At 44.4% G+C, this 26,630-nt stretch overlaps 1 protein-coding gene across 4 annotated transcripts in view; it reads left to right on the top strand.

Annotated features, from left to right (window-relative positions):
- FBXO15 (F-box protein 15) overlaps window positions 1-26,630 on the top strand; it is a 179,367-nt gene that overhangs the window by 41,393 nt on the left and 111,344 nt on the right. For all 4 annotated transcript variants that reach the window (XM_033934286.1, XM_033934283.1, XM_033934284.1 and 1 more), the window contains exons 4-6: window positions 17,778-17,882; window positions 21,381-21,623; window positions 23,646-23,855. In XM_033934286.1, the coding sequence (XP_033790177.1) occupies window positions 17,778-17,882; window positions 21,381-21,623; window positions 23,646-23,855 (558 nt within the window). The remainder of the gene's footprint in view (window positions 1-17,777; window positions 17,883-21,380; window positions 21,624-23,645; window positions 23,856-26,630) is intronic.

Raw genomic sequence — 26,630 nt, 5'->3', positions numbered from 1 at the left:
GGAGAGCTGCAGCGTTCCGGTAGTTTGTTTCCAGCTGACTCTGGTCAGGGTATGCCGGGGCTTCTCTCCTTTCCGGTTCAGACAAGTTGTATGTGTTTCACCAGCTTTGGGACAAGCTTGGGCAGATTTATATGTCTGTCTGTGTTCCTGCTGTACTCCCTTGAAGGAAGCTGCTTGTTTAATCGGACTCTGGGGTTAGCACTCAAGGGGTTTACCAGAGAGACTCTGACCTGGGCTAGGTCACCCAGTCTCGGTTTGTCTCCAGACTGGGGCGACATACGGCAACTCACGGCACGGTGAGATCAGCAGTAAGATAGTGCCCTGTATTTCACACAGGTATCTCATTGTCTCTCTTGGGGGCCCTGCGGATTGAGCCTTTGTCTGTTGGTAACTGTCCTTATTTGGGCCTCTGTGCTGAGCTGCATGTGTCTAGTAGTGGCACAGGATATATATGCCTAAAGGTAGTACAAACAGTTTCCAAGTTCGGGCTGTCTCTATGGGCATAATGACACTGCGCATCTTCCTGCGACCAGGACTCTCTTTCTCTATTTCTGAGGGGGCCTGGACTTCAGATTTCCATGCTTATCACGCTGGTTTCTCCTGTCACCATTTTCTCATGGTACATGCTAGACAGGCCCCCCGACCAGACAGGAAGGGCTGTACAGCTCCTTTTAACCAGGAACCAGTTACCTATTCTATCAAACCCGCGGAGGATCACACGATATGTGGCTGTTAGCCTCATCCCTGAAGCTCTCATTAGCGATGTGAGCTTTGTCTGATACTGTAAGGATGCTGTTGTTTTCCACGGGGTGGTAGATGCAGCATCTTGATTGAGGCTAGTACGTATTCACTTTAAAGGACATACGTATTTCGCTCATGTTGCATGGGGTTAGTACTGTTTTCATGGTTCCAGTATATTCCTCTTTACATTGTGAAACTTGATTTTTCCTAGAAGAATCTTCTTGCAGGTCCTACAGTCTCATCCTGCCATTCCCTGACTTTCTGCACTTCATTCTGAGGGGATCTTGACTTCTTCCAATGACTCTTCAGGCTTTCTGATGAGGGAGAAGACACTATAATGTCAGGTCAGTGGGCTGTGAAGATTTTTCAGGATGCTTGCATCTTTGCATCCTCTTCAGGTTTTCAGTTCGTTCTTGGAGTCTCTATGTTTTGTGTTTCCCTTTTCAGTGTTACTGGTCCTCAGGACAGTTCTTGTGGTTCTTCGGGAACTAAGGGACGTTGTTCCACTTACTGCATGGTGCCCGAGACGGGGGCATTGGGCAGGCTGGATCCCATTCTGCTGAATTAGTTTCTCGGGGTTACACATTTCTGCAGACAACCTGGGAGTATATTTACATTTTCTCTATGGACTCCGAATTGGCACTTGGTTTGCCTGCCTCTCTTGGAGCAGCGCTTTCGGTTTTGGCACATGGTGGTTCCGTTTTGGCGCTACCAGGCGATTCATCTAATTTCTTCTTGACTGCCTGCTTGATTTGGACGACTTCCAGTCGGGACATTTGACTGACACGAAAAGGGTGGTATCTTTTCCTCAGTTCTTTACACGTGCATCTTCGAATTTGACAGCGCTCTTTTCTCCTGTACTATTTATAGGTATATCGGGGTAATGTTTTTATTCATATAGGAGAGACATGTGTTTCTTTCCGGAGACTTGGGCGTGGGGTCTCGGTCTCAGATTGGTATTCTTCTTCGCTTACCATGACCAAGAGTATGGGATTCTGTACAGTTTCTGGGATCCATATTGCTGACTCCACTGGGAACTTCGGCTTGCTTTCCCCTTCTTACGCTACAGCAGTCGCTTTTGTTCCGGTGGTTCCCGGTATCTCAGGGCTCCAATTATTTGGTATGCTCCTCCTGCATCGCTCTGTATGATTTGGTGGCTCAGTGCGATTTCTCTTTTCAAGGCATGCCTCGGTCTTTGCTGGAATAGCTCATGACCACCGACCATCCCGGGCTGTCGGGTTGGGGGGGCTCGGTGGCTTCCATCCTCAGCTCCAGGATTCTGGTCTTCAGAGGCGACTCAGTACTTGTTCCTTCTTCTACTCTTGAGCAGGGTCAGGCTACCTTTCTGGAGCTTCAGATCATTCTTCCGGATTGCCGCTGAGGGTCCTTTTGGTCAGTATTAGGATGGGGGTATTTCTCTACAGCTTTGGCAGTAGGTGTTGTACTCAGTTGGCAGGTGAAGTTGGTCTGCTTCAATGGGTGGACTCATCTTCGTCTTCTGTTGTCAGATCCTTTTATGGATCAGGATAAGAGTGGAATCTGAGCATGGCCCATTTCTTGTATATTACAGGGTACAGCGCTGTGTACGCTCTGGAAAGTGTGCATGTTAGTAATAGTGTAATCTTCTGCATCCTGGATATTGAGATTTGTGGCTCAGGCGTTCTAGCTCCTTTTATGGATGTGAGATCTCCTTGACCTAGATCTCATGGCCTCGTCTCTCAATTCTAAGCTTCCTAGCTTCTTCGGCGGGCCCAGGGAGTGGGAGTTAGAGGGGGTAGCTGCATGGCTCCTTTCTCGCCTCTGCCTTCTCTTTTTCAGTGTTTTCTGCTGGCTGATGATGGCTTGGATTTGCCATCTCGAGCTCGCTTTCCGGGCACAGTATTTGTAGAATCTCTGGATTGGCGACGCCATCCTTACTATGCGGATTTGATGAGTCTTTCGACAGCCGGACTAAGAAGTTTCCTGGTATCTCTGGCTTTGCTTGCCTAGGGTCCGATCAACATGGATATTTGTACTACTTTAGTATTACAACCTAGTTTTTGAAAAATCTTGGCTGACGTGTAAGGGTTATGCGAAGCAGGTTGTTTCTTCTCTTATCCAGGTGCTACGGACGTCTTCTCCTGTGGCTTCTGCTTCCTTTTGGAGGTTTTTCCTTTCTTGGGTGCTTCTTAACGTTTGAACCACTCCAGAGTTCCTTTTTGGCACAAGTGTATTGCTGAGGGCTTAGCGTTCAATTCCCTTCAGCTTCTAGTGCCATTCTTGGCTTGTTACAAGGGCTAGGTATATTGCTCTTCGCTTACTTCTCAGCTTCATGTAGTTCAGTTCCTAAACAGAGTGCGGTATATTCATGCGCCTCTTAGAAAGTCCAGTTTGGGAGTACAATCTTCACATACTTCTCAGTTTACCGAAGGCTTCATTTCATCCTTGTCTTTTGGGACTCTAAAGGGCTGTGCCGTTGAACATGGGGTTTCTTGTGGCCATAGCTCCAGCTCTGCAGTTTTCTATGTTGCAGGCCTTGTTCAACGGGGATTCCTATTTCTGATTTCCAAAATATGGAGTATCAGTTCGGATGGTACCACTATTTCTTTCTAGGGGGGTGTCATCCTTTCTTTTATGTCATGCTAGCTTTTCCTTCCTTCTTCCTGGGAGGAGAAATTGGGAGCAGTGCTTTTATTCACTGCATTTTTTGATACGTACGTAGCGTTCTCCGCCAGCTCGGTTTCTAACGACTTTTAGTTGTTTATATCTCCTTTTTGTATTCTTCAAGGGACGCCTCAAACGTATCGCGGCGTCTGAAGCCTCCATCGCTCAATGGGTCCAGGAGGACATTCTTTATGCTTGCTTGCTGGCAGGGAAGTGGGTGGCGAAAGAACTTCATGACCATTCCGCCGGAGCGATGGCTACTTCTTGGGCTCGGCACAGAGGTTTTTTCCTTGGAGGAGATTTGTCTCGCGGCTAATTGGTCTTCCGAGAGTGCTTTCTCTCCGCATTTCTGCTTGGATGTGGGGGCGCATGCGGTAGGGGCGTTTTGTGCTTCGGTTGTTGCGGAGGTGGCGTTTGCTTCTCACCCAGATTGAGGATTGCTTTGCTACATCCCATTGGTCTCTGGAATCATCTGCTGCGTCTAAGGGAAAGAAAATTAACAGGTAAGAACATAATTTTTCCATTGTCCTTCTGGTGTTTTTTTCTAAGCCCCATTCTCACCCTGGGGAAGTGGCGCTTCACACTCTTGACTGTAAGCGGGCGTTGGCTTTCTATCTACATCACACCCAGTCTCATCGGAGGGATCCTGAACTTTTCATGTCCTTTGATCCTAATTGGTTGGAGCGTCCTGTCCAACTGGTTAGCTGGTTGTATTTCATTCTGTTACATTCAGGCTGGTCTCGCGCTGCACGGTCGGGTCACGGGGCATAAAGTCCGAGCAATGGCGTCTTCGGTCGCTTTCCTCAGGTCCACGCCTATTGAGGAGATCTGCAAGGTCTTCAGTTCATACCTTCACCTCTCACTATTGTCTGGATGCTTTTTCCAGACGTGACGGCCAATTTGGTCAGTCGGTTTTGCGTAATCTGTTTTCATAAATTGCCAACTTTTCCTCCGCCCCTTTTTGGTTAGCTTGGAGGTCACCCACATGTAGAGAATATACTGCCTGCTTGTCCTGGGATAAAGCACAGTTACTTACCGTAACAGGTGTTATCCAGGGACAGCAGGCAGATATTCTCACAACCCTCCCACCTCCCCAGATTGGCTTCTTTGCTAGCTATCTGAACTGAAGACCACGAGGAGGGGACGCGCCCTCTAGTAGGAAGGCACACGCATGCATGGTACAGCACTAGCAAACTTTGAGATCTTCAATCAAGTTTGCTTGAAAAGCTGTCCATGACGGGGCTCCGTGGATGACGTCACCCACATATAGAGAATATCTGCCTGCTGTCCCTGGATAACACCTGTTACGGTAAGTAACTGTACTTTCTTGCGGCATCAACGTGGCTTCTGTAAACCAACAACATAGTCATCTATTCCTCCCTCAATCCCCCTAACCTAACTTTACGTTTCTCTCTTTCCTTTTTTCACAGTTGCCTAAGCTCATAAAGCAGTTCATTGTTAAAGCGATAATCCTTCCGCCTCCCACTCGCTGTACCTATCTCAACACAAGGAGCAACCCTGTCCAGTGCAATGCACAGAGTTGCCTGCCAACCCTCCATGTCCTTGGATGGATTCAAAAATTCAAGATCTACTAATTGCTCACTCCATTCATACCATAAATCATCCGCTGATGCCCTAGGTCTTACCCATCTCTTCACCACCTTGTCCTGCTGATGTGTGGCTACATGCCACAAACTAAATTATGTCCAAATCAGAGCATGATCTGTCCATGGTTGAAAAAATGACCTCAACTTCCACATCACCCTTTACATGCTCTGGTAAAAAAAAACAACAACAACCAAGTGCAAAGTATTTCCTGCCTGATGGGTTGGCCCCTCAACCCATTGCTTATAACCCAAGGACTCTAAAGCTTCCAACATGATTGAAGAATGTTGACAAAGCTTGTAGCGGCATATTAAAATCACCAACTAAAATTGTCTGTCGCAAATCTAACTGCAAAGATAAAAACAGGCTCAAAAAACTAGAACAGTCCCTAATTAAACTACCTGGTGGACAATAAACAAGACACACTGTAATGGCAGAGTTTTTCATTACCAACAAATCAATGGAATTAACAGTTCCCTGATGCAATACTGTATAACCTCTTCCCCCTCCTAAAATTTAGACATTGCCAACCCCATGCATACCCCTCAGGACAACATTCATTTGCAATCATTGTATCCATGTCTTCCAGCCATGACTCAATCACCTCAGGTATATCAAACCCATATTCCTCAATCATTCTCTTTATCACAACTGTCTTAGCCTTTACTGATCTTGCATTAATTACCCCAACATTCACTCTGCTTTCATCCGTATGACTCGCCATAGGAATTTAGATCAAATTTGCAAATTGTTCACGGTACATAGTTCTCCTTACTCCCTCCAGCGATCCATGGTGCCCCTGTCTAGTAATCACCAGTATCAGCTGCATCTCTCCCTTATCCAAATAGCTGCACAGTCGCAAACAGTTTCAAACAAAGGAGCAAATTAAGGAGCTCCTTAGTTGTGCTCCTTTGTCGATGTGACACATCCAATGCGCAGTACCTCTGGTGTGGTCTACGCGCTCTTAACCAGCTCACTACCGATGATGTCACTAGTAGGCGGGGCCAGCACTGTTCCAGCGGGAGAACTCAGTTGCACACAGTTTTAGTAGCTCAGGGCAGAGAAGAAGAAAAGAGGTGTTCACAAGCACAGGAAGCCTCTCTCACAGGTGCAGGCTGGATTTATTCTGGCGTGGTCTATCCGCTCTTAACCTGCGTGCTACCAATGATGTCACTGGTAGGCAGGGCCAGCACTGTTCCTGCGGGAGAAGTAAATTGCACACAGTTTAGCATCTTAAGGCAGAGAAGGAAAAAAAAAAAGGAGCTCACAAGCACAGAAAGCCTCTCTCACAGGTGCTGGCTGGATTCACAGTGATACATCGATACTTCCATCTTTTTGTATCGGTGGCAAATTAGCATCAAGTCTATTTGATGCATGGCTTTTGTAACCGATGTCTCATGTCGATGCAGATAATCACAGTGGACAGTGCCCTTCTAATTAAGCATCGAGTCCATTTGATGCATGGATTTCTGGGTGATATAAGTTGTCGTTTCTGAAGAGTATTGCCTTTTCAGGCACTCATTCTTTGACACCTGTGGCACTGTTGATGCTATTTGATGTTATATAGTCATGGTGCCTCCTCGTCATCAATGGACATCAATACAGATTGTCATTTTAAAGTGCATTGTGTTCGCTGGCAACCATGCTTCGACGCCTATGGCACCTTCGATACCACTTGATTAATGATGTTGGTGCCTCCTCTTCATGCATCGATCTGCATCGGTATGCTAAGTGTAGCATATCCAACAACAGTACCTTCTCCAGGTCTTCTTGCATCGTAGCTTGGATGAACACGAGGCTTAATGCAGTATTTTCTTGCAGTAGCAGTTTTTTCTTCAGTACTGCAGCATCTACACCAGGGGTGTCAAACTCAGGCCCACGGGCCAAATTTGGCCCGCAGGGTAATTAAATTTAGCCTGTGATTTAGCCTGAGATTTGGCCTGCCATTCCTTCCCTCCCTCCATCCTGGCTTCCCGGTCTCACATTAAAGCAGCCTGCAGGTGATTGCGGTCAACTGTAGTGATCTTAGCAAGCTGCCATAGCCTCAGCAGCACATTCCTTCTGCTGTGGTCCCATAGGTTAAGAGTATGGATGGGACCGCAGCAGAGGGAAGGTGCTGCGGAGGCTGGCGGCAGCCTGCTAGGATCACTACAGCCGACTGGCAAAACTCTGCAGGCTGCTTTAATGTGAGACCGGGAAGCCGGGATGGAGGGAGGGAAGGAACAGAGGGTTAAATCTTGGGCCAAAAGGAAAGATACCAGACCTCCAGGGGAGGGAAGGGAAACAGAAGGGAAGAAGAAAGGAGACCCTGGCAAGTGAGTTATCAGAAGACAACCATAGCCTGGGACCACAACATGATTTGAATAATGACCAGACAACAAAAGGTAGAAAAAATAATTTTATTTTTTGTTTTGTGATTACAATATGTCAGATTTGAAATGTGTATCCTGCCAGTGCTGGTGTTAGACAGCAGGCGTGAACTATGACCTAAAAAAGAGAGAAAAAGTATTTTTTATTTATTTTGTTTACATCACAGAGCCGGCATGGGGTTGGAGAGGTTGTAATCTTATATTTCTACTAAAACTAAGGTGTGCACTTAATGCGCGCTAAATCGGTTAGCATACCTTAACAAAAGTACCCCTAAGTATCGTAATAAAAAATTTGGCCCGCGACTTAGCCTATGTTTTAGATTTTGGCCCCTTATGTGATTGAGTTTGACACTCCTGGTACTGGTGCTGGATCCAAGGATATGGATGTACATCCTCAAGGAATACCCTCCACATCGACACCGGCATGTCTTCTTCTGTGCAGGTTGTGTCTCCTACTGGGTGTGCATCCTCTTTGAGGTCTCCCACCCCTCGACACCCTGCTGCACCATTGATACCCGCTCAGTCTCGGGTATCGGGGCAGGATATTCCTTCCAAGATCGATGACTTTCTGTGCAATGCTTTGGTACCGACCCAGCTTTGGCATAGCTCTTTCAGGTCATAAGGTACCGTCCGAGATTAATGCTCAAAGCCAGTCCAGCCCAGCCCAGACCAGAAGAAGGAGGATTTCCGACGCACCGCCCAGCCCAGGCCGCGCCAGAAGAGGGAGGATCGTCGGGCACCGGCAGTGGTGCCAAGTCGGGTAAAGGGTGTCATTGACTGCTCGGGGGGGGGGGGGGAGTAGGATCACGCTGGAGGGGGGGGGCAACGCGAGCGCTGGGGGGGATGCCAGATCGCTGAGGGGGATGCCGGATCACGGGGGGTGGCGCTCGTACAGTGAGGCAAGCTCGGTTTACGAGGCACCAAGTTTGCGAATGTTTTGCTTGTCTTGCAAAACACTCGCAAACTGGTGCACTCATAAACCGAGGTACCACTGTACTTTCCTTCTAGAAATATGCTTTCATCGGTTCAGGTTCCAATTTTAGTAGTGCTCTAACCTTACTAAGCTCCTCTTTTTCAGTGCAGGAGGAGCCTTTTTATAAAAACCAACAACCCTCCCCCCAAAAAAAAACACTTAACCAACTTTTTGTTTTTATAAGGATATTAATAATCCATTCACACTTTTCTTACTAAATCTCTGAGGGGATTTCATGTTTACTGGCATATTGCTTATGTAATATGCTTCTCCTTCCTGTTCTCTACTGATAGTCTCGTTTAAGGCTTATTACAATTCTTTCTCTGACTTCACGTAATTAAAAAAAATATAAGATATACTTTTTATCAGGAGGTTATATTCTCCATAGTAAGCCACTATGTAGTTCTAATTTTATACTTCATAATATTGGTTTGTCTTTTCTTCTAGGATAGTTCCTTCTTTTTATCCTCAAAGGCTATTCGTTTCACAAGAATCATACTTTCATTGCTTACGAAATTCCTTTCATTTTTCATTCGTATCTATTCTTGGATAGGACTGGTTTTCACTGCTTATTTGGTCTCTGCTCCATATGGTTGCATTAGCCAGTAGTCCTTTATTATTTGATTCTTGAATCTTTTTGGTGTCTCTATCGCCTATATTTAGATTCTCCTCCCTCTAGGAGGTTGTTATTATTTTCTCAGCCTCCATGCATATAGGTTTTTTCTCGGAATCCTCCTTTTACCTCTAGTAGAGCATGGATTTTCTCTATTCATTTTTTTCCATTATGTTCCTTCCCGTGCCTCTGCGTGCTCATATCAGACATTAGGTCTAGGTTTTTGCAAGGCAACTCAAATTTTTCTGAGTTCTTGCAACCCAACTCTCCCTCCATCCCTTTTATTAAAGCTAGAGAGTCCCACATGTGAGATTATGCTGCCTGCTTGTCTAAGGATAAAGTACAGTTACTTACTGTAACAGGTGTTATCCAGGGACAGCAGGCAAGTATTTTCACAACCTGCCCACCTCTCCTAGTTGGCTTCTTCGCTTGGGCATAGAACTGATGACCTCAGAAGCTGGCATCTGGTGGGAAGGCATTTGCGTCGGTGCGATACGGGCAGTCTAAAAGCTTGCAGAAGCTTAAAGTGATACTACACTTTTCACTGTCCGTACTGGGTTCTGTGGATGATGTCACCCACATGTGAGAACATCTGTCTGCTGTCCCTGGATAACACCTGTTATGGTTAAAGTAACTGTGCTATCAAGTGGCCCCAGTACCATTACCACCCACACCAAATCATGCGCTCCACTAAAATCTAGGATTAGAATTGCTTCGCCTCTTGTCGGTTCCTGAACCAGCTGCTCCATAAAGCAGTCCTTGATTTCATCAAGGAATTTTATCTCCCTAGCATGCCCTGATGTTACATTTATCCAGTCATTATTGGAGTAGTTGAAATTGGCCAATTTGTTAGCCTCCCTAATTTCTGATAACATTTCAGCATTTAAATCTAAAAAAAAAAAAAAAAAAATCTAAATCTTTCAATTGAATAGAAGCTCTGGAACAAAGGGCCATAGGATGAGCGTAAAAAGGGCCATAGGATGAGCTTGGGCATAATCTAAGGAAATGCTTTCTGTTGGAACAACCTCCCAATGGAGGTGGTGAAGATATGTAGTGGTATTTGATTTCAAGAAAACATAGGACCTCTGAGGGAGAAGGAGGAATGTCTAGAACTTAGTAGGTGGTGCAGAGGGGCACACTAGATTCCTCCATATGGTCTATATCTGCCAACAGTTTCTATGTTTGTATCCTGTAATTGGTAGCAGTGGTGCAAGTTCTAAGGTAGGAATGGAACGAAGACAATTGCCATCTATGGTTTTTTATTCCAAAATTAGGAAGGAAGAAGGTTGCCATATTTTGGATTTAAAGCAGGTACGTAAATGCAGTGTTTTGGTGTTCCTCATTTCTGGATTAGATTCTACTTTTTGGTGATTTCTATCCTTTAAGGTGGAATACCTAAAAGGTTTTTTAGGATTTAATAAATTGCCTATCCTCAATGTGATAGCAAGGTGATGTAAACTAATAATTATAATTGTTCAAACAGAAAGGATACCATTTTGTTATAGGAAAGGAAGGAAAGAGGCAGAGAAAGCTAGAAGTAGACAATTTCTCATGAAATAAAAAGCCTCCACAGATCTCACATACATCCATTATCTCTATCAGGAGGGATCACTGGAAATATGAAATTTTGTGATTTTGGACTGACACTTCTAGCTTTGTACTTTTCTGTTCATCTGGAGCCCTAATAGTCCTCAGGGTGTCTGGGAGCCTGTTTCAATACGAAGAAGAGGAATATCTACATTAGCATGGTGAGAATGATCAACCTTTATTGGCTTATCCAGCACTTCTTAGTTTCATGCACTTGGCTAATTACTTGCTGTCTCTAAGACCTGGGATTGAAGGCATCAACATTAGTCCCAGTGGTCATAGGCAAACCAGTTTCTCCTGTGGTGCTGGCCATCACTGGAGCTGGATTTTGGGATGAGACTGACTGCAGCCAGAGTCCTGGATATGTCTTTTGATGGTTAATCACCGCAAACAATTGAGTGAACCTGAAGGTACCTTTGTGGGTAGTGGTCACAACAGATGCCTATCTGGTTGGACAGAGCTACAATGCTATGGTTGAGTGGGTCAGTGGTCAAGGGAGAAGCCTAGTGGTCGATCAAGTACCCAAAAAGGAAACATATAAACATGATGGCAGATAAAGGCCAAATGGCCCATTTAGTCAGCCCATTCACAGTATCCATTATCTCTTTCTCTTTCTGAGAGATTCCACGTGCCTATCCCAGGCCCTCTTGAATTCAGACACAGTCTCTGTCTCCACCAGCTCTTCCGGGAGACTGTTCCTTGCATCTATCACCCTTTCTGTAAAAAACTATTTCCTTAGATTACTCTAGAGCCTATCACCTTTTAACTTCATCCTATGCCCTCTCATTCCAGAGCTTCCTTTCAAATGAAAGAGACTCGACTCATGTGCATTTACATTATGTAGGTGTTCAAACTTCTCTATCATATCTCTCCTCTCCCACCTTTCCTCCAAAGTATACAGATTGAGATCTTTAAGCCTGTTCCCATACTCCTTATGATGAAGACAACGCACCATTTTAGTAGCCTTCCTCTGGACAGACTTCATCCTTTTTATATCTTTTTGAAGGTGCGGCCTCCAGAATTGTACACAATATTCTAAATGAGGACTCACTAAAGTCCTGTACAGGGGCATCAATATCTCCTTTTTCTTACTGTCCATACCTCTCCCTATGCAATCCTCTTGGCTATACCTCTCCCTGTGCAACCTGAGAGCACAAAAAAGGAGAGTCAGAAAAGCAGAAAATACTTGGCGCAAAACTCTCAGTGATGAGGACAAATCCTGGAAAGACCTGCTGCAAAACTACAAACTAGCCACACATGAAGCAAAGAAAGGACATTTCACTGCTGTACTATCCAAGGTCCCAAGTAGATCGAAGGCCATCTTCTCAATAACAAAAAACCTATTCTCCTCATCCCAAGGTCCAGTGCATTCCCAGCAAATGAACCTAGACTACGAATCCCTCTCCACCTTCTTCAATGACAAAATATCAAAGATACGTGCAAATCTGGACTCGGAGGCCAAAGCACTCCCATACATCCCAGAGATCACCCAATTTGACAATCCACTTGAGACGGAAACCTTGAACAGTTTCAAACCAATCTCTCACAATGACCTCAAAACCATAATCAACTCCGTATGCCCCGCAACCTCGATCCTGGACCCATGTTCCTCCACTACACTCCTGGACACAAACGAGGTATTCCTAGAATCCATCCTACCCCTAATGAACGAGTCCCTTACGACAGGTGTAGTTCCATGGAGCTGGAAATCTGCCATAGTAAAACCACTCCTGAAAAAACCAACCATGGACCCAGACAACCCAAGCAGATTCAGACCTGTCTCAAACCTCCCATTCATCTCAAAAATAAAGACAGTACTCGCACAATTGCAAGACTTCATGGAGACAAACGTCACCCTCTCCAACTTCCAATCGGGCTTCAGGAAACACCACAGCACAGAAACAGTGCTTTTGGACATCCTAGATGACTTCTGGAAAATCCTAGACAACAGAAATGACGCATTGCTGGTACTATTAGACCTTAGTGCCGCCTTCATAGAAACATAGAAACATAGAAATAGACGGCAGATAAGGGCCACGGCCCATCAAGTCTGCCCACTCCAGTGATCCTCGCTATCTATCTTTGCAGATAGATCCCACATGTCTATCCCATCTGGCCTTAAAATCCGCCACACTGGTGACCTCAATAACCCGAAGTGGAAGACTATTCCAGCGATCAACCACCCTTTCAGTGAAGAAGAACTTCCTAGTGTCACTGTGCAGTTTCCCGCCCCTGATTTTCCACGAATGCCCCCTTGTTGCCGCGGGACCCTTGAAGAAGAAGATGTCTTCTTCCACCTTGATGCGGCCCGTGAGATATTTGAATGTCTCGATCATATCTCCCCTCTCTCGACGCTCCTCGAGTGAGTAGAGCTGCAAATTCCCCAACCGCTCCTCGTACGGGAGCTCCCTGAGTCCCGAGACCATCCTGGTGGCCATCCTCTGGACCGACTCCAGTCTCAGCACATCCTTGCGGTAATGCGGCCTCCAGAATTGCACACAGTACTCCAGGTGCGGTCTCACCATGGATCTATACAGTGGCATAATGACTTCAGGTTTACGGCTGATGAAACTCCTGCGTATGCAACCTATGATTTGCCTTGCTTTGGATGAAGCTTGCTCCACTTGGTTTGCCGACTTAATGTCTTCCCTGACAATCACTTCCAAGTCTCTTTCTGCTACAGTTCTTGTCAGGATCTCGCCATTTAGGGTGTAGATCTTGCATGGATTCTGGCTTCCCAGGTGCATGACTTTGCATTTTTTGGCATTGAAACTGAGTTGCCAGGACCTAGACCAGTGCTCCAGCAGAAGTAAGTCATGCACCATATCGTCTGCCATTGCTTTTTTGTCTGTTGTGCTTTTGCTCACTACATTGCACAGTTTGGCATCATCGGCAAATAATGTTATTTTACCTCGAAGCCCTTCTGTCAGGTCTCTTATATAGATGTTGAACAAGATCGGGCCCAGGACGGAGCCCTGTGGCACTCCACTTATCACCTCCGACATCTCGGAGGGAGTGCCATTCACTATCACCCTCTGAAGCCTACCTCCAAGCCAGTTCCCAACCCATTTGGTTAAAGTGTCGCCCAAACCTAAAGAACTCATCTTGTTCAGCAACCTGCGGTGTGGCACGCTATCAAATGCTTTGCTGAAATCCAGGTAGACGATGTCCAGGGACTCACCAACATCCAGCTTCCTCGTCACCCAGTCAAAGAAGCCGATCAGGTTGGATTGGCACGATCTCCCCTTAGTAAATCCATGTTGGCGGGGATCCCGCAGATTCTCCTCGTCCATGATCCTATCCATTTGGTGTTTGATTAGGGTTTCCATTAGTTTGCTCACTATTGAAGTGAGACTCACTGGTCTGTAGTTTGCCATCTCCACCCTGGAGCCTTTCTTGTGTAGTGGAATGACGTTAGCCGTCTTCCAGTCCATCGGGACGTTACCTGTACTAAGGGAGAGATTAAAGAGCGCGGATAGTGGCTCCGCCAAGACATCTCCCAACTCCCTGAGTACCCTAGGGTGTAGGTTGTCAGGCCCCATTGCCTTGTTGACCTTGATTTTTGACAGCTCGCAGTAGACACTGCTGGGTGTAAATTTGAAATTACTAAACAGGTCTACTGATTTAATCCTTGTATGTGGTTGAGGGCCGATTCCCGGCATCTCGCGGGTGAAGACTGAACAGAAGTATTCATTTAACAGTTGGGCCTTTTCCGAGTCCGTCTCCACATGGTCTCCGTCTGGTTTTCTGAGTCGTACTATCCCACCCGAGTTCTTTTTCCTGTCACTAATATACCTGAAGAAGGATTTATCTCCCTTCTGGATATTCTTTGCTAGAGACTCCTCCATGCGGAATTTGGCCTCTCTAACTGCCGCTTTGACGGCTCTTGATTTGGTCAGATAATCTACTCTGGAGTCCTGTGTCCCTGATTGTTTGTAAGAGATGAATGCTTTTTTCTTCTCTTTGATGAGGTCTGAGATCTCCATAGAGAACCACTGTGGCTTGTTGTTCCTACTCCGTTTGCTTACTGATTTAACATAGCGGTTTGTTGCTTCCTGTATGGTGGTTTTCAAAGTTGACCACATTTCTTCCACGCTGTCGGTATCTGCTTGGGTTTGTAGCGCCTGGTGAACGAAGTCTCCCATGTCCTGGAAGTTTGTGTCCTTGAACTTGAGAACCTTGGTCAATGTGGTAGATTTCGTGAAACCTTTCCTGAGATTGAACCATATCATATTGTGGTCACTGGAGGCCAAAGTTTCACCCACCGAGACCTCTGTGATACTTTCTCCGTTGGTAAGTACCAGGTCCAAAATTGCCTGATCCCTTGTTGGCTCAAATACCAGTTGCCTGAGTCCTGCTCCATTCAAAGAGTTTAATAGCTTCCTGCTGCTGCCGGAAGCAGAGGAAAGCGTGACCCAATCCACATCGGGCATGTTGAAGTCACCTACCAATACTGTGTCCCCCCGCAAGGTGATATTCTCTATATCTCCGATTAATTCCAAATCTAGGTCTTCTTGATGTTTTGGGGGTCTGTATACCACGCCAAGATACAGGCATTTGTCCTTCCCTCTGGCCAAATTTACCCAAAGGGATTCCCCAGTGTACTGTACATCTGTGATTCTGGTGACCTTAATGTCATCTTTAGTATATAATGCTACCCCACCTCCCATTTTGCCCTTCCTGTCCCGACGAAGCAAGTTGTAACCTGGTATGACCATGTCCCACCCGTGGGAGTCTGTGAGCCAGGTCTCAGATATCGCCACCACATCCAGGTCGGCATTCCTCATTTCTGTCTCCAAATCTAGGATCTTGTTTCCCAGACTGTGGGCGTTGACGTACATAGCCCTCCATGTTGTGTGCTTGTTGTATCTCAGTGGGGACAATCCCTCTATATCAACTAGACCACCATTAGTATTTTTCGCTTGTCTCTTACACTCCCTAGACCCAGAGCTACAGCTTGTACCTATCCCGGACTCCCCATAACTACAGTGCGCTCCTATCAGAGACTTGGTAATGTGTGTACCCTGTGGGGGTATTCCCGTTTGGGCTACTTGAGCTCCTTTAGTGCAATTTGCAGCGTGTGCACTCTCGCTGGTCCCAGAATTACAGTGTGTACTCCCTCTAGACCTAGAATTGCTACGTGTACTCCCCTTAGACCCAGAATTGTAATGTGACCCAATGCAGTGTTTACTTAGTTCAGTTCCAAAATAGTATTGGTAGCCCGTACCCTCCCCCAACTCACCTAGTTTAAAGCCCGTACCCTCCCCCAACTTACTTTAGCCTTCGACACCATCGACCACTCTCTCCTCTTGTCCAGGCTAAAGTCCATCGGAATCCGTGACAATGCACTTCAATGGTTCTCTTCATTACTGAACAACAGATCGCATAGAGTTCTAGGAAAATCCTTATCTGAACTCAAATCACTCCACTATGGAGTGCCTTAGGGAGCCTTACTATCACCTCTCCTCTTCAACCTCTAAGTCAAACCAGTACTGGACATAGCAGGAAAACACTGAATCAGAATCCACTCTTTCGCTGACAACCTACAACTCTATCTTTCCGTAGGCCGTCACCGAGACACAAATCTATAACCTCCAATCTTGTTTAACTGAAATAAAAACCTGGATGATCGGAAACAAGTTACAGTTAAATGAATCCAAGACAGAACTTCTCTGGATCCACAAACACCTATGTGTATATCCCCGTCCGTCCTTTTCCTGGGGCACAAACACCCTTACACCCAAAGCCAACGTCCGCAGCCTAGGAGTAACTCTTAACTCTAACTTATCTATGACAGATCACGTATCCAAACTAGTATCACCCTCTTTCTACTACCTCCGCCAGCTAAAAACCATACATGCATACTTCTCTGAACCCGAATTTGCCCAACTATTCTACACTTTTGTACTATCCCGCGCAGACTACTGTAACACTCTACTAGTGGGCCTGCCTACCAAAACTCTCTCCCGCCTCCAAATGGTGCAAAATGCTGCAATCCGCCTTTTGAAAAACCTAGGCATCCGAGACCATGTTACCCCTGCATTAGCTTCCATGCACTGGCTGCCTATTCAAAAACGCTGCACCTTCAAGGCCCTGGTCCTCGCTTTCAAAACCTTCCATGAAAAGATTCCGTACTACATGAAAACTAAACTGCAAATCTACTTCCCAAAGCGACCACCGAGGTCCCAAGGAGAAAAATGACTAACCATACCTCCTGGCCGCTCCCTCAAAACTGGAACAGCCCGCATATGCTCCTACTCACATTTCATACCCAGACTATGGCACACCATCCCCCCATTTGTTAGATCACTAGATGGACTCTAGAACTTCAGGAAGGCCGTGAAAACCTTCCTCTTTACAAACCCAACGCCTTAAAGTCATTCACCCAGAAATGCCACTCAATCAACGCACTTACGCCACCTAATCTCACCAGATGCTACGAAGTGCATATTTTTTATTGCCATGTCTATATTGTAAATTATCGTCAAATCTATATTGTAATTTATGTAAATTATGTCATCTCTGTCCTGTCTTGATTATTATGGATGTTCTGGGCTCCTTTGGGAGGATGGGCTAAAAAATTGAATAAATAAATAGTTTTCGCAGACACACAGTGTGAATTTTCTCTAACACTGCAATAGTGGCTTGCATCAGCTGATGAGGGAAGCACCAGAAATGCACAAAGTCAACTTATTGCTCATGTGGGTAGAAAACTTCTCAAAAATGGTTCAATCTGCTACTGTTCAAGGCTTATATTACCTTTCAATTATAGTAAATGATGATGCAAAAAGATCAACTGGCTCATCCAGTTTGTTTAGTCATATTTGCACACACTACTGAGGGTTGTAAGATATTCATCCACATCCAGGACAGTTTGGACATTTTTCTTTCTGTTTTTATCGTTGTGGGCAGATGAGCATGCAAGGTCTTTAGGAAACCTGTTAATTGTGAATGTGCTGAAGTGATGAGTGAGGTATTAGATTAACATTTTTGGCTAATGTAGGTGTAAAATGGCTTAAAAAAAAAAGTTTCAGATCATAAAATACAGCTGATAACTTTGAAAGTTAATAACTTACCTTCATTGTTACAAACAATTTGATACAAATGATTTATGGATCTGATTACCCCAATCTATTCTACTCTTTATTCTCAGTTAGAGGCTTGCTTTAAGTAGCCTTGTGTATAATAGACTGCAGGTACTCTAAGTCCATAACAATTAACACTCCTGTTTTGTTTGTTTTTGCAGTTTGCCATCAGAAATACTGCTAAAGATCTTTGCTCATTTGGATGCTCTGTCTCTTCTCTACACTGGCTGTATGAACAAGCGTTTCTTTTATCTTGCCAATGACAAGTAAGTGAGGGGAAAAATCCCACTGATCTCTCTGGATGATTTAGTAATATGCTCCTGGTTGCATATATGTATTGAAGTCTGAAAACTCAGATTCATTTACTAATGTGCTAAATATCAGCACTTAACTGACGAAGTGCTGACTCCACCACTAATTTTTAATGCACATTAATAAATAAGGTCTTGCCCATGCTGGCTCCAATCTCAAAATGGCAGCCATTTTGATTGCAGAGCTTCCATGTGCAGAAGTAACTGGAGATTGCTCCTGCTCTCATGAGGCCACTAGGTAGGCCTGGGGAAAGTAGAATTACCAGATGTCCGGATTTACCCGGACATGTCCTCTTTTTAGAGGATTGTTCCGGTGTCTGGATGGTTTACTAAATTTTGAGGATTTTGACCAGGGTATGATTCTCCCCCTTTCCCCGAACTACCTCCTCTGCTGAAATGGAATCTTTGGGCTGGCTGGCAGTGATGTAGTGAGGGAGGTTGATGCCCGGGGCGGTGGTCCCTGACACCATGCGTCCCCCCACTATTCTTTGCCACACCGTGTCCCCCCACCCCACGTACCTCTTGAAATGTTTGCTGACATGAACAGCATCTTCCATCTGCTGCTCGCGCTGGCATCGGCACCCTTCTGACGTCATGTCCTGGTCCCATGACCGGGAAGTGATGTCGGAGGGTAGCTGAGGCCGGCATGAGCAGCAGGTGGGGGATGCTGCTCACGCTGGTGAACTTTTTAGAGAGGTACGCAAGGGAACAGAGAGGAGGACAGGTGCCGGCACCCGAAGCAATCTGCCCTCCCCTTATTATGCCACTGCTGGCCAGGAATGTCGATGGGGTGAGCCTGCTGCTATTGGCTTGCCCTGGAAATGTTCATTTTACAGCTGTCCTGCTTACGTGGGAGCAGGAATCCTCTGTAGATTTGAGGGCTTCTGGACAGGCCAATGGCAGCGGGCTCACTTTGTTGACACTGTTAATTTTGGTGGGGGCCAGAGAGAGCAATGTTCTATTCCTGGGTAGGCCAGAGACAGAGACCCTGTGCCACCGGATCCTGCTTGGTGGTGGTGGTGGTGGGGTTTCAGGGAGTCATAGAGAGAAATAGAAGCACTTGTGGGAGGATTGGAGAGAGGGAGGGAGGGGGAAAGAAAGAGAAGCACCCATGGGAGGGGTGTAAGCTCTTTCGAGCAGGAACTGTTTTCTTACTCTGTGTCTGTACAGTGCTGCATGCATCTGGTAGCGCTATAGAAATAATAGTAGTAGTAGTAGTAGGGAAATGCACCTGCAGGAGGGGGGTTGGATGGAGGGAGAGAGAAGAGCACCCTTGGGTGGGATTAGAGGGAAGGAGAGAGAGAGAAGCACCCCTGGGGGAGTTGGAAGGAAGGAGAGAGAGAAGCACCCCAGGGGGGAGGGGTTGGAGTGAGGGAGGGAGAAACACCTGCAGGGGAGGGGTTTGGAGGGAGAGAGAAGCACTAAAAGGGTACAAAGGATGGGAAGGGAGACTAAGGGGTGAAAGGTGGGGTTCTAGGGGGCATGTGCAAGACTGGTGGGGAGGTGGTGGGGCGAGTGTGGGGTGGGGGCAGTCAGGTATCCTCTTTTTTGACTTCACAAATCGCCACTTTTCTTTCTTTTTCTTTCCAATTTTTTACCTAACCTATTGTTTTAGCCTTTATGATTTATCTATCCTATACTTATTGTAGTTCCTCCCCATCTGCCCTATTGTCGCAGTATGTTTTGAGTAAGTCATTTGTCTTCCCTGTTTTAATATGTTTAATTTGTTTTTATGTAATTTTATTATGTTAACCGCTTAGAAGTTGGATTAAGCGGTCAAACAAATTTTTAATAAACTTGAAACTTGAAGCTAGTAACCCTAGGGGAGGGCCTACAGGTGTGGGGGAGTGGGTGGCAGTAGGTTTCTCTTGGAAGGGGGTGCTGTGCAGTCTATGGTCAGGAGAATGAGGGGGTTCTCCACTTGGTTTGATTTTGCAGTGAATTTCAGCCCTAAATTATCATGGATCTTCTCTGGTTGATCTTGGAGGCTTCTGAGGCCCCAATTTGTTGCCCATGGTTTTCATTTTGAAGCCAACTAGCATTGACTCAGTAGGGATGAATAGCTTCCCTCTCCTGCTGTTTTTCCCTGAGGTTCCTGCCCTGCAAACTTAAAAAAGGTACCCTTCTCCCTTAAGTATTTTTTTTCTTCTGCCTTTATTTCTGATTTCTTTAGCGTGTTAAGTTAATTGAGGGGGCAAGCAAAGCTAAGCATGGCAGGTCTATGCAAGGCTCTGAAGAAAGCTCTAATTGTTTTGTGAACAGGGAGCTTTTCTTCAGAGAAAACTTCAAGCTGGGAGGCAGGCAATGCTGGGTATACAGGAGCTGGCTCCTATTGCCCTGTAATGTGGGAGATTATGTTTATTTATTTGCATATATTTGATATATTGCCTTCAAAACCAAATGTGACATGGGCACCAGTTACAGCATCGGGCAGGACAGATGCAATTCTGTATAGGTGTGTGATTCTCAGCTGCCGCTTAGGCATCTTCTGGCATCCTATACAGAATCGGACCCTTTTTGTTTCTCTCTTTCTCCATTAATCTGTTTAGATTGAAATTGTGCTTGGATGATATAGAATATACATTGTACTAATAGTGTCCTGGTCTCAGAACACCTGTTAGGCAGCTTTAACCTTTATTCCAGCAAGAAAAATATAGCGCTCCTTTTACAAAGTGGCGCTACCACTAAGTAGCGCTGCCTATAAAAGAGCCCATAGAATTTCAATTTAGCAGCAGCACAGAATAAATTATTCAGAATATCTGTATGTATTTTTGTGAAATCTGCATGGAGGTTCAGATGAACCCTTGCAGCAAAGCCCTCAATTTGGTAGTGGGATTAATTTAAAAAAATGTTTCAAAATGTTGAAACACTGATGTTGCTTCAACAATTAAAAACATATACTTACTGGAAGGAAAAATTAACATCTTAATGATTTTTTGCTAGGTTTAATTGCCAACTGCACTACAAAAAATAAATACATTTTAACAAAGCCTATAATATGTTATTCATCTAAACCAATGCTGCTGTCTTCTAGATTTCAGCCCCTAATGCATAACTGTTCATTTTTATTATGGTCTATTTCTCTTTGAAATGGCATTGAGCTGAAGTGGCATGGACTGTAAAAAGGTGATTAGTACAGCAGATGAGCCTTAGGAGGGCAGCAATGGAGCTGTGCTTCAGTAGTCTAAAATTAAGGTGGGATTTTTTATCCTTTGGAGTGAAGGAGAAGGCAGAAATAGTACAAGGAACAACTGTGCAGTAGAGTATTGGGGAAGAGTGCATTATTAAACAGTAGTAATAGACCTGTTATATCATGGCAGAGCTTAGTGAGGGGAGGTATGGAGAGAGGTTATGAAGCTGAGAAGAGTGGCATTGATTTAACCTCTGCCTTTGCTTTTGTTTCTCCTCACCTTTTTTTTTAATGACTGTTTTATTCCTTAACGTTTTTTGCAGCTTTATATGGTACAAAATTTACTCCGGTTTGTCTTCATTTAAAAATTCTCATTGGAAACCTAAAGAAGTAGAAGATACTGTTAACTTACTGAGTGTGGCATCCATACAGGAGAAGGAGCAGGGATACTGGAAGAAGGCCTACATTGCAAAGCAGATCGCTACTAGCAAAAATGGAATAACTTTGCTTCTGAAACCTATAAATATGTATACCGGCCTTCCAATCAATATCAAAGAGGCTGTCAAGTAAGTGCAATGTGTGTGTGTGTTTGTTTCTTAGCCAGCTCAGGCTGCCACTATAGTGCCAATAGCTCAAGCTGTATCTTCTCGGTGAAATAAATTTTAGATCAAGCAACTGACAAGGTAAAGATAGAGGTGGTTTTTGGTAATGCTGTCACCAACTGATCAAATGTGGATAATGTCAAGAACAAATTCATATTCAGTGAAAATAGAAGTTATAAATCAGGCAAGTTAAGATAGTGTTTGTGACATTGCTGTTTTAATTGCAGGTGAAAAGATATAGTTCAGCAGAATACCCTATTGCACTGTTGCTAGTAGAAGCAAAATATGTTAGCAGGAGTCTAAGCAGATATAACATTTGTCATAAGAGGCTAAGCCTCCCAAGCCCCAACCATGGCTTTCCCTGCCTGCTGAGCCTGTTGTTTATTCCCTCTAATCCACTGTCCATTCCACCCTGCTCATAGAAACATTATGGCAAATAAAGGCCAAATGCCCCATCCATTCTGCCCATCTGCAGTATCCACTATCTCCTATCCCTAAGACAGGGGTGTCAAACTCAATCACATAAGGGGATAAGGGGCCGAAATCTAAAAAAAAAAGGTTAAGTTGTGGGCCAAATTTTTAATTAAGATACTTAGGGGCCTTTTATTAAGGTACGCTAATCGATTTAGCGCACACTAAATGCACACCTTAATAAAAGGACCCCTATGTGACTAAGGCTTAGTCTTAGCAGAAATATAGGGTTACAACGTCTCCAATCCCACACCGGATATCCTGAAAACCTGGCCTGCCAGTAGATCTCGAGGACTGGACTTGGACAGCCCTGGTCTAAGACCTTTGGGAGATATTACAAGTTTGATACTTGGTGATTTCAGTTTATGTGTGTGGCACAGTGGTTAGAACTAGAGCTACAGCCTCAGCACCCTGAGGATGAGGGTTCAAATCCCTTGCTGCTCCTTGTGACTCTGGGCAAGTCACTTAATCTCCCATTGTCCCAGGTACATTAGACAGATTGTTAACTTTCCAGGATAGACAAGGAAAAATTATTGAGTACCTGAATATAAACCACTTAGATTATAAGTGGTATATAAATAAATTAAATACGTAGTCTGAATGTTTCCTACATTTGGGGCTTAGTTTACATGTGTTAGGACCAGTGCACAAGAGCAACAAAATAAACCAGACAGCTTGTCTCCAAGCACTGGGCCTTCAAAAGAATTCACATCTCCTTGGCAATCAGTAGACATTAGATCAAACAAAGAAAATTGTGATGCAGGAAGGTGCTGGAAAAAATGATTCAGGTTTATGATTCAGGTTTATATAAAGAGGGACAAACAGAGGAGACACATGGGATATTCAGACATGCCTACCCCTCCTCAGCTACCTACAGGATACTCACATAGAGGAACAGACACTACACTCCCCACCCCCACTGCCTCTGAGAAGTGGACATAGGACCAAAGAAAAGAAACCAAGAACAAGACTAATGTTAACATGGCCAACAGGAAGGTGCTCATTGAGCAAGCTAGGCCTGTATAGGAACCAACTGTTAAAGTATTTTTATATATTTCCAGAATATTGTAATTATTATTCTGTTTAATATGTTGTAGTATTTTATTTACTTATTTATTTTAGTATTTATATACCACTTATAGCCTAGGTGGTTTATATTCAGATACTCAAGCATTCTCCCTATCTGTCCCAGTGGGCTCACAATCCATCTATTTTGGTGCATTATTTTGATTTTGACATATAATTCCTGGAGCCACACAGTAAAGTACTCCTTCCCTGCAGTATAGAAGTGCTCCACTTACTTCTGACATAGGTATTGCTCCCTACTCCAAGAGGGATGTTGCTTTATTCCATTCCATTCCACCCCATATCCTACTCTAGCCCTGCCCATACCTTGACTCTAGTCCCACCTTACTTTAACCTCTCCAAACAATTGAATCAATGACCATCTATATATGTCTAGTATATCATTTTGCAATAATTTTCCTTCTCCACCCCCTCTTTTCCCAATGGCAGATCTGTCGGTTTGAAATGGACAATTACTTTCAAGGATAAGATTGGGAAGGAATTTGCAATTGATCAGAAGGAGGTGACCTTCAATGATACCTCAGTCACTGTGTTCTGGTATGGCTCAGTGTGGCCACAGCTTAGGTTACAGACATCCCTTCAAATATATGGTGTCATGCCAGTACTACTAAACTGCAGCAAGACCTTCAGCAAGAGTGGGTAAGTGTTTGAGATGACACAAATTTTCTTTATTGTTATGCTTATAAATTTGCAAAGAAACATTCCAAGAAAACATCTGGTACAGAAATCATGTTAAAGCACCATAATAGCACACAAAAAAAGAAAATTAATCATAACAGGTAACCAACATCCCTCCAATTTTACTAATTCACACTAAAGCAGCTACTGAAAAAAAAGTTATCACAGGGAATAGCTAGAAGCCAAACTATTTAGCACTCGGTGCACTCCCATAAAGAACTCGTGGCAGCCATCACTAGCGGTTCTCCATGGGGCAGGATGCTTCCTGTCCTGGCCCATCGCTGGCCCATCAGGTCTTACAGTAGGCCTAGCTGAGGCCTGCAACAGGTCCAGGGGGGTGGGTGGTGGGTGGGTGCTGACTTGAATATAAGCTGAGACCCCCCCAATTTTGGGCCATTTTTTTTGGCCCAAAAATCTCAGCTTATATTCGAGTATATACGGTAATCTCTTTTTATGAATTTTGACTGGCATTACTGATCAGGATAATTGCACACAAGCGTACTTATAGCTATTCTAGGGTTGTAAAATGAAATGACGAAAATAATGATGCAAAATATTTTAATAAAATCCAAAATCTTATTTTTTATTAGTTATCAATATTAGATCATAAGACTAATCAATTCCTTTGATTATCAAATCAATTGATTATCATTTGCCTCATGAGAATTATTACAGAAGCCAAAAGCTGGCCTTGCTCATAAAAAATTCCAACGTTTTACCAGTTACACGTCCATATATATCCTAAATGACGACATTCCTTCGTTACAATCCATCTGCAATATAATTGGTCCACATTATTTATTTCCATATAAGGCTAGCTTCATATAGGCGTGTCCTAAAATTACATTCTTATATCTAAAAAGTTACATTCTCACATTAAGCTTACATATTTTATAAAAAGAAGAAATACATAAACAAATATTGTAATATACTTACAAAACTCCTCAGCTTTTATATCCTTTCCTGTAAATATCAGTGTCCTTTCTATACTGAGGAAATCATTTCTGTCTCACTAAGACTGAACAAAGAAAAAGATGGAAAGAGCAGGTACCCCTCCCATCAAGATTCTAAAAAGTAGAAAAAAGTTGCTTAAGGTCAGAGGTCAAATACCATCTGTAGCTTTATCAGGATCTCTTCAGGATTTCAGATATATGAAAATCAAAATAAAATATATTCCTAATCTATACTTATTGTTAACTTATATTTGTTAACTTATTACCTATAGCTACCTAAGTAAATTTCTATTATGTAATTTTACTGCTTACTGAAACTTACTAAAATTTAAATTTATACATACCATGATACACATATGGTTTAGATTTGTCTTGGTTTAGATTTGTCTTTCCCACAGCAAAACTCAAGTCATGGCGAACTTAGGGCCCCCTGGTATGTGGATACCAGGTCAAAAGCCAACTCCTGTCTGCCTACATTTCCCTGAGGATTGGCTTAATTCAGGCTGGTCACTCTTTAGGACAAAGAAGCCCTATAAACTTAAGCTTTTCCATCTGTTGGTATGGTAGTTATCAATCACAAAATGTCTTAGCCTGCCTCCCTATATCAGTCAAGCACATGACATATATCAAATCAGTAGGTTAACTTAAAATTCCTGTCTCAAACTTTTGTATTTCTGATTATTTTATTCCAGCTTATCCAATTTTCATTTATTCATTTATAGCTACTAATCCACATTCTCACTTGCTCTTGGATTAGGCCCTATCTATCAACAGGTTTTTCTAACTAGTAAATCCTGGTGCAATGTGAGAAAGTGTAATAGCTGAATTTTTATTTCATGTTTGCTCACCCGTACCTGTCCAGGTAAACCAAGTTGGCCCGCCTCAGAACTACTTAAGGCGTAGGACAAGGTCAATTACATATCCATGTTTGCCTTTATATGTATGTTTTATGTTAGAGCAGTTTTATTTAATATTCATAAAATAAATATTTTGTTTGCAGGGTGTAGTGTGCTGTAATATATATAATACAGCATATGAAGTGAATTGATATGAGGCCAGTGACTACCGTATTTTTCGTTCTATAAGACACACTTTTTCCCCCCCAAAAAAGTGGGTTAAAATAAGAGTTTGTCTTATGGAGCAAATACTAACTAACCCCCTTCTCCCCAACTTCATTTCTCTGGCGGTACAGGTGGTCCAGCGCAGTAGGGCAGGAGCTTTCAGCCTCCTGCCCTTCCATCTGGCTTTGTCCCCAGGCAGCGGCAGAGTTGGAGCAGCAAGAAGGCAGGCGTGAGTTTTTCGCTTTCTGCCTTGCTGCTCTGTGAATGGTGGTCCAGCGCTGTAGGGCAGGAGCTTTCAGCCTCCTGCCCTTCTCTCTTGCTTTCTCTCCCCGAGCGGCAAGCAGGCAGGTGCGAGTTTTTTGCTTCTTGCCTTGTCCCGCGCCGCTCTGTGAATGGCTGCTCCAGTTCTCGCGAGAACTGGGAGAGCCATTCACAGAGCGGTGCAGGACAAGGAAGGAAGCGAGAAACTCACACCTGCCTGCTTGTCGCTCTGCCATTGCCGGTGCCACTTGGGGAGAGAAAGCAGGAGAGAAGGGCAGGAGGCTGAAAGCTCCTGGCCTATAGCGCTGGACCGCCATTCACGGAGCAGCAAGGCAGGAAACTAAAAACTCGCTCCTGCCTTTTTGCCGCTCCGACTCTGTTGTCTTGGGAGAAAGCCGGATGGAAGGGCAGGAGGCTGAAAGTTCCTGCCTGCCTGCTTGCCCCGGATTGGGTGCCCTGTC

This window comes from Geotrypetes seraphini, chromosome 2, assembly GCF_902459505.1.
Source record: "Geotrypetes seraphini chromosome 2, aGeoSer1.1, whole genome shotgun sequence".
NCBI classification, from domain to species: Eukaryota; Metazoa; Chordata; class Amphibia; order Gymnophiona; family Dermophiidae; genus Geotrypetes; species Geotrypetes seraphini.
The sequence above is the reverse complement of the archived record's forward strand: the minus strand, read 5'-3'. Positions and strand labels throughout refer to the sequence as shown.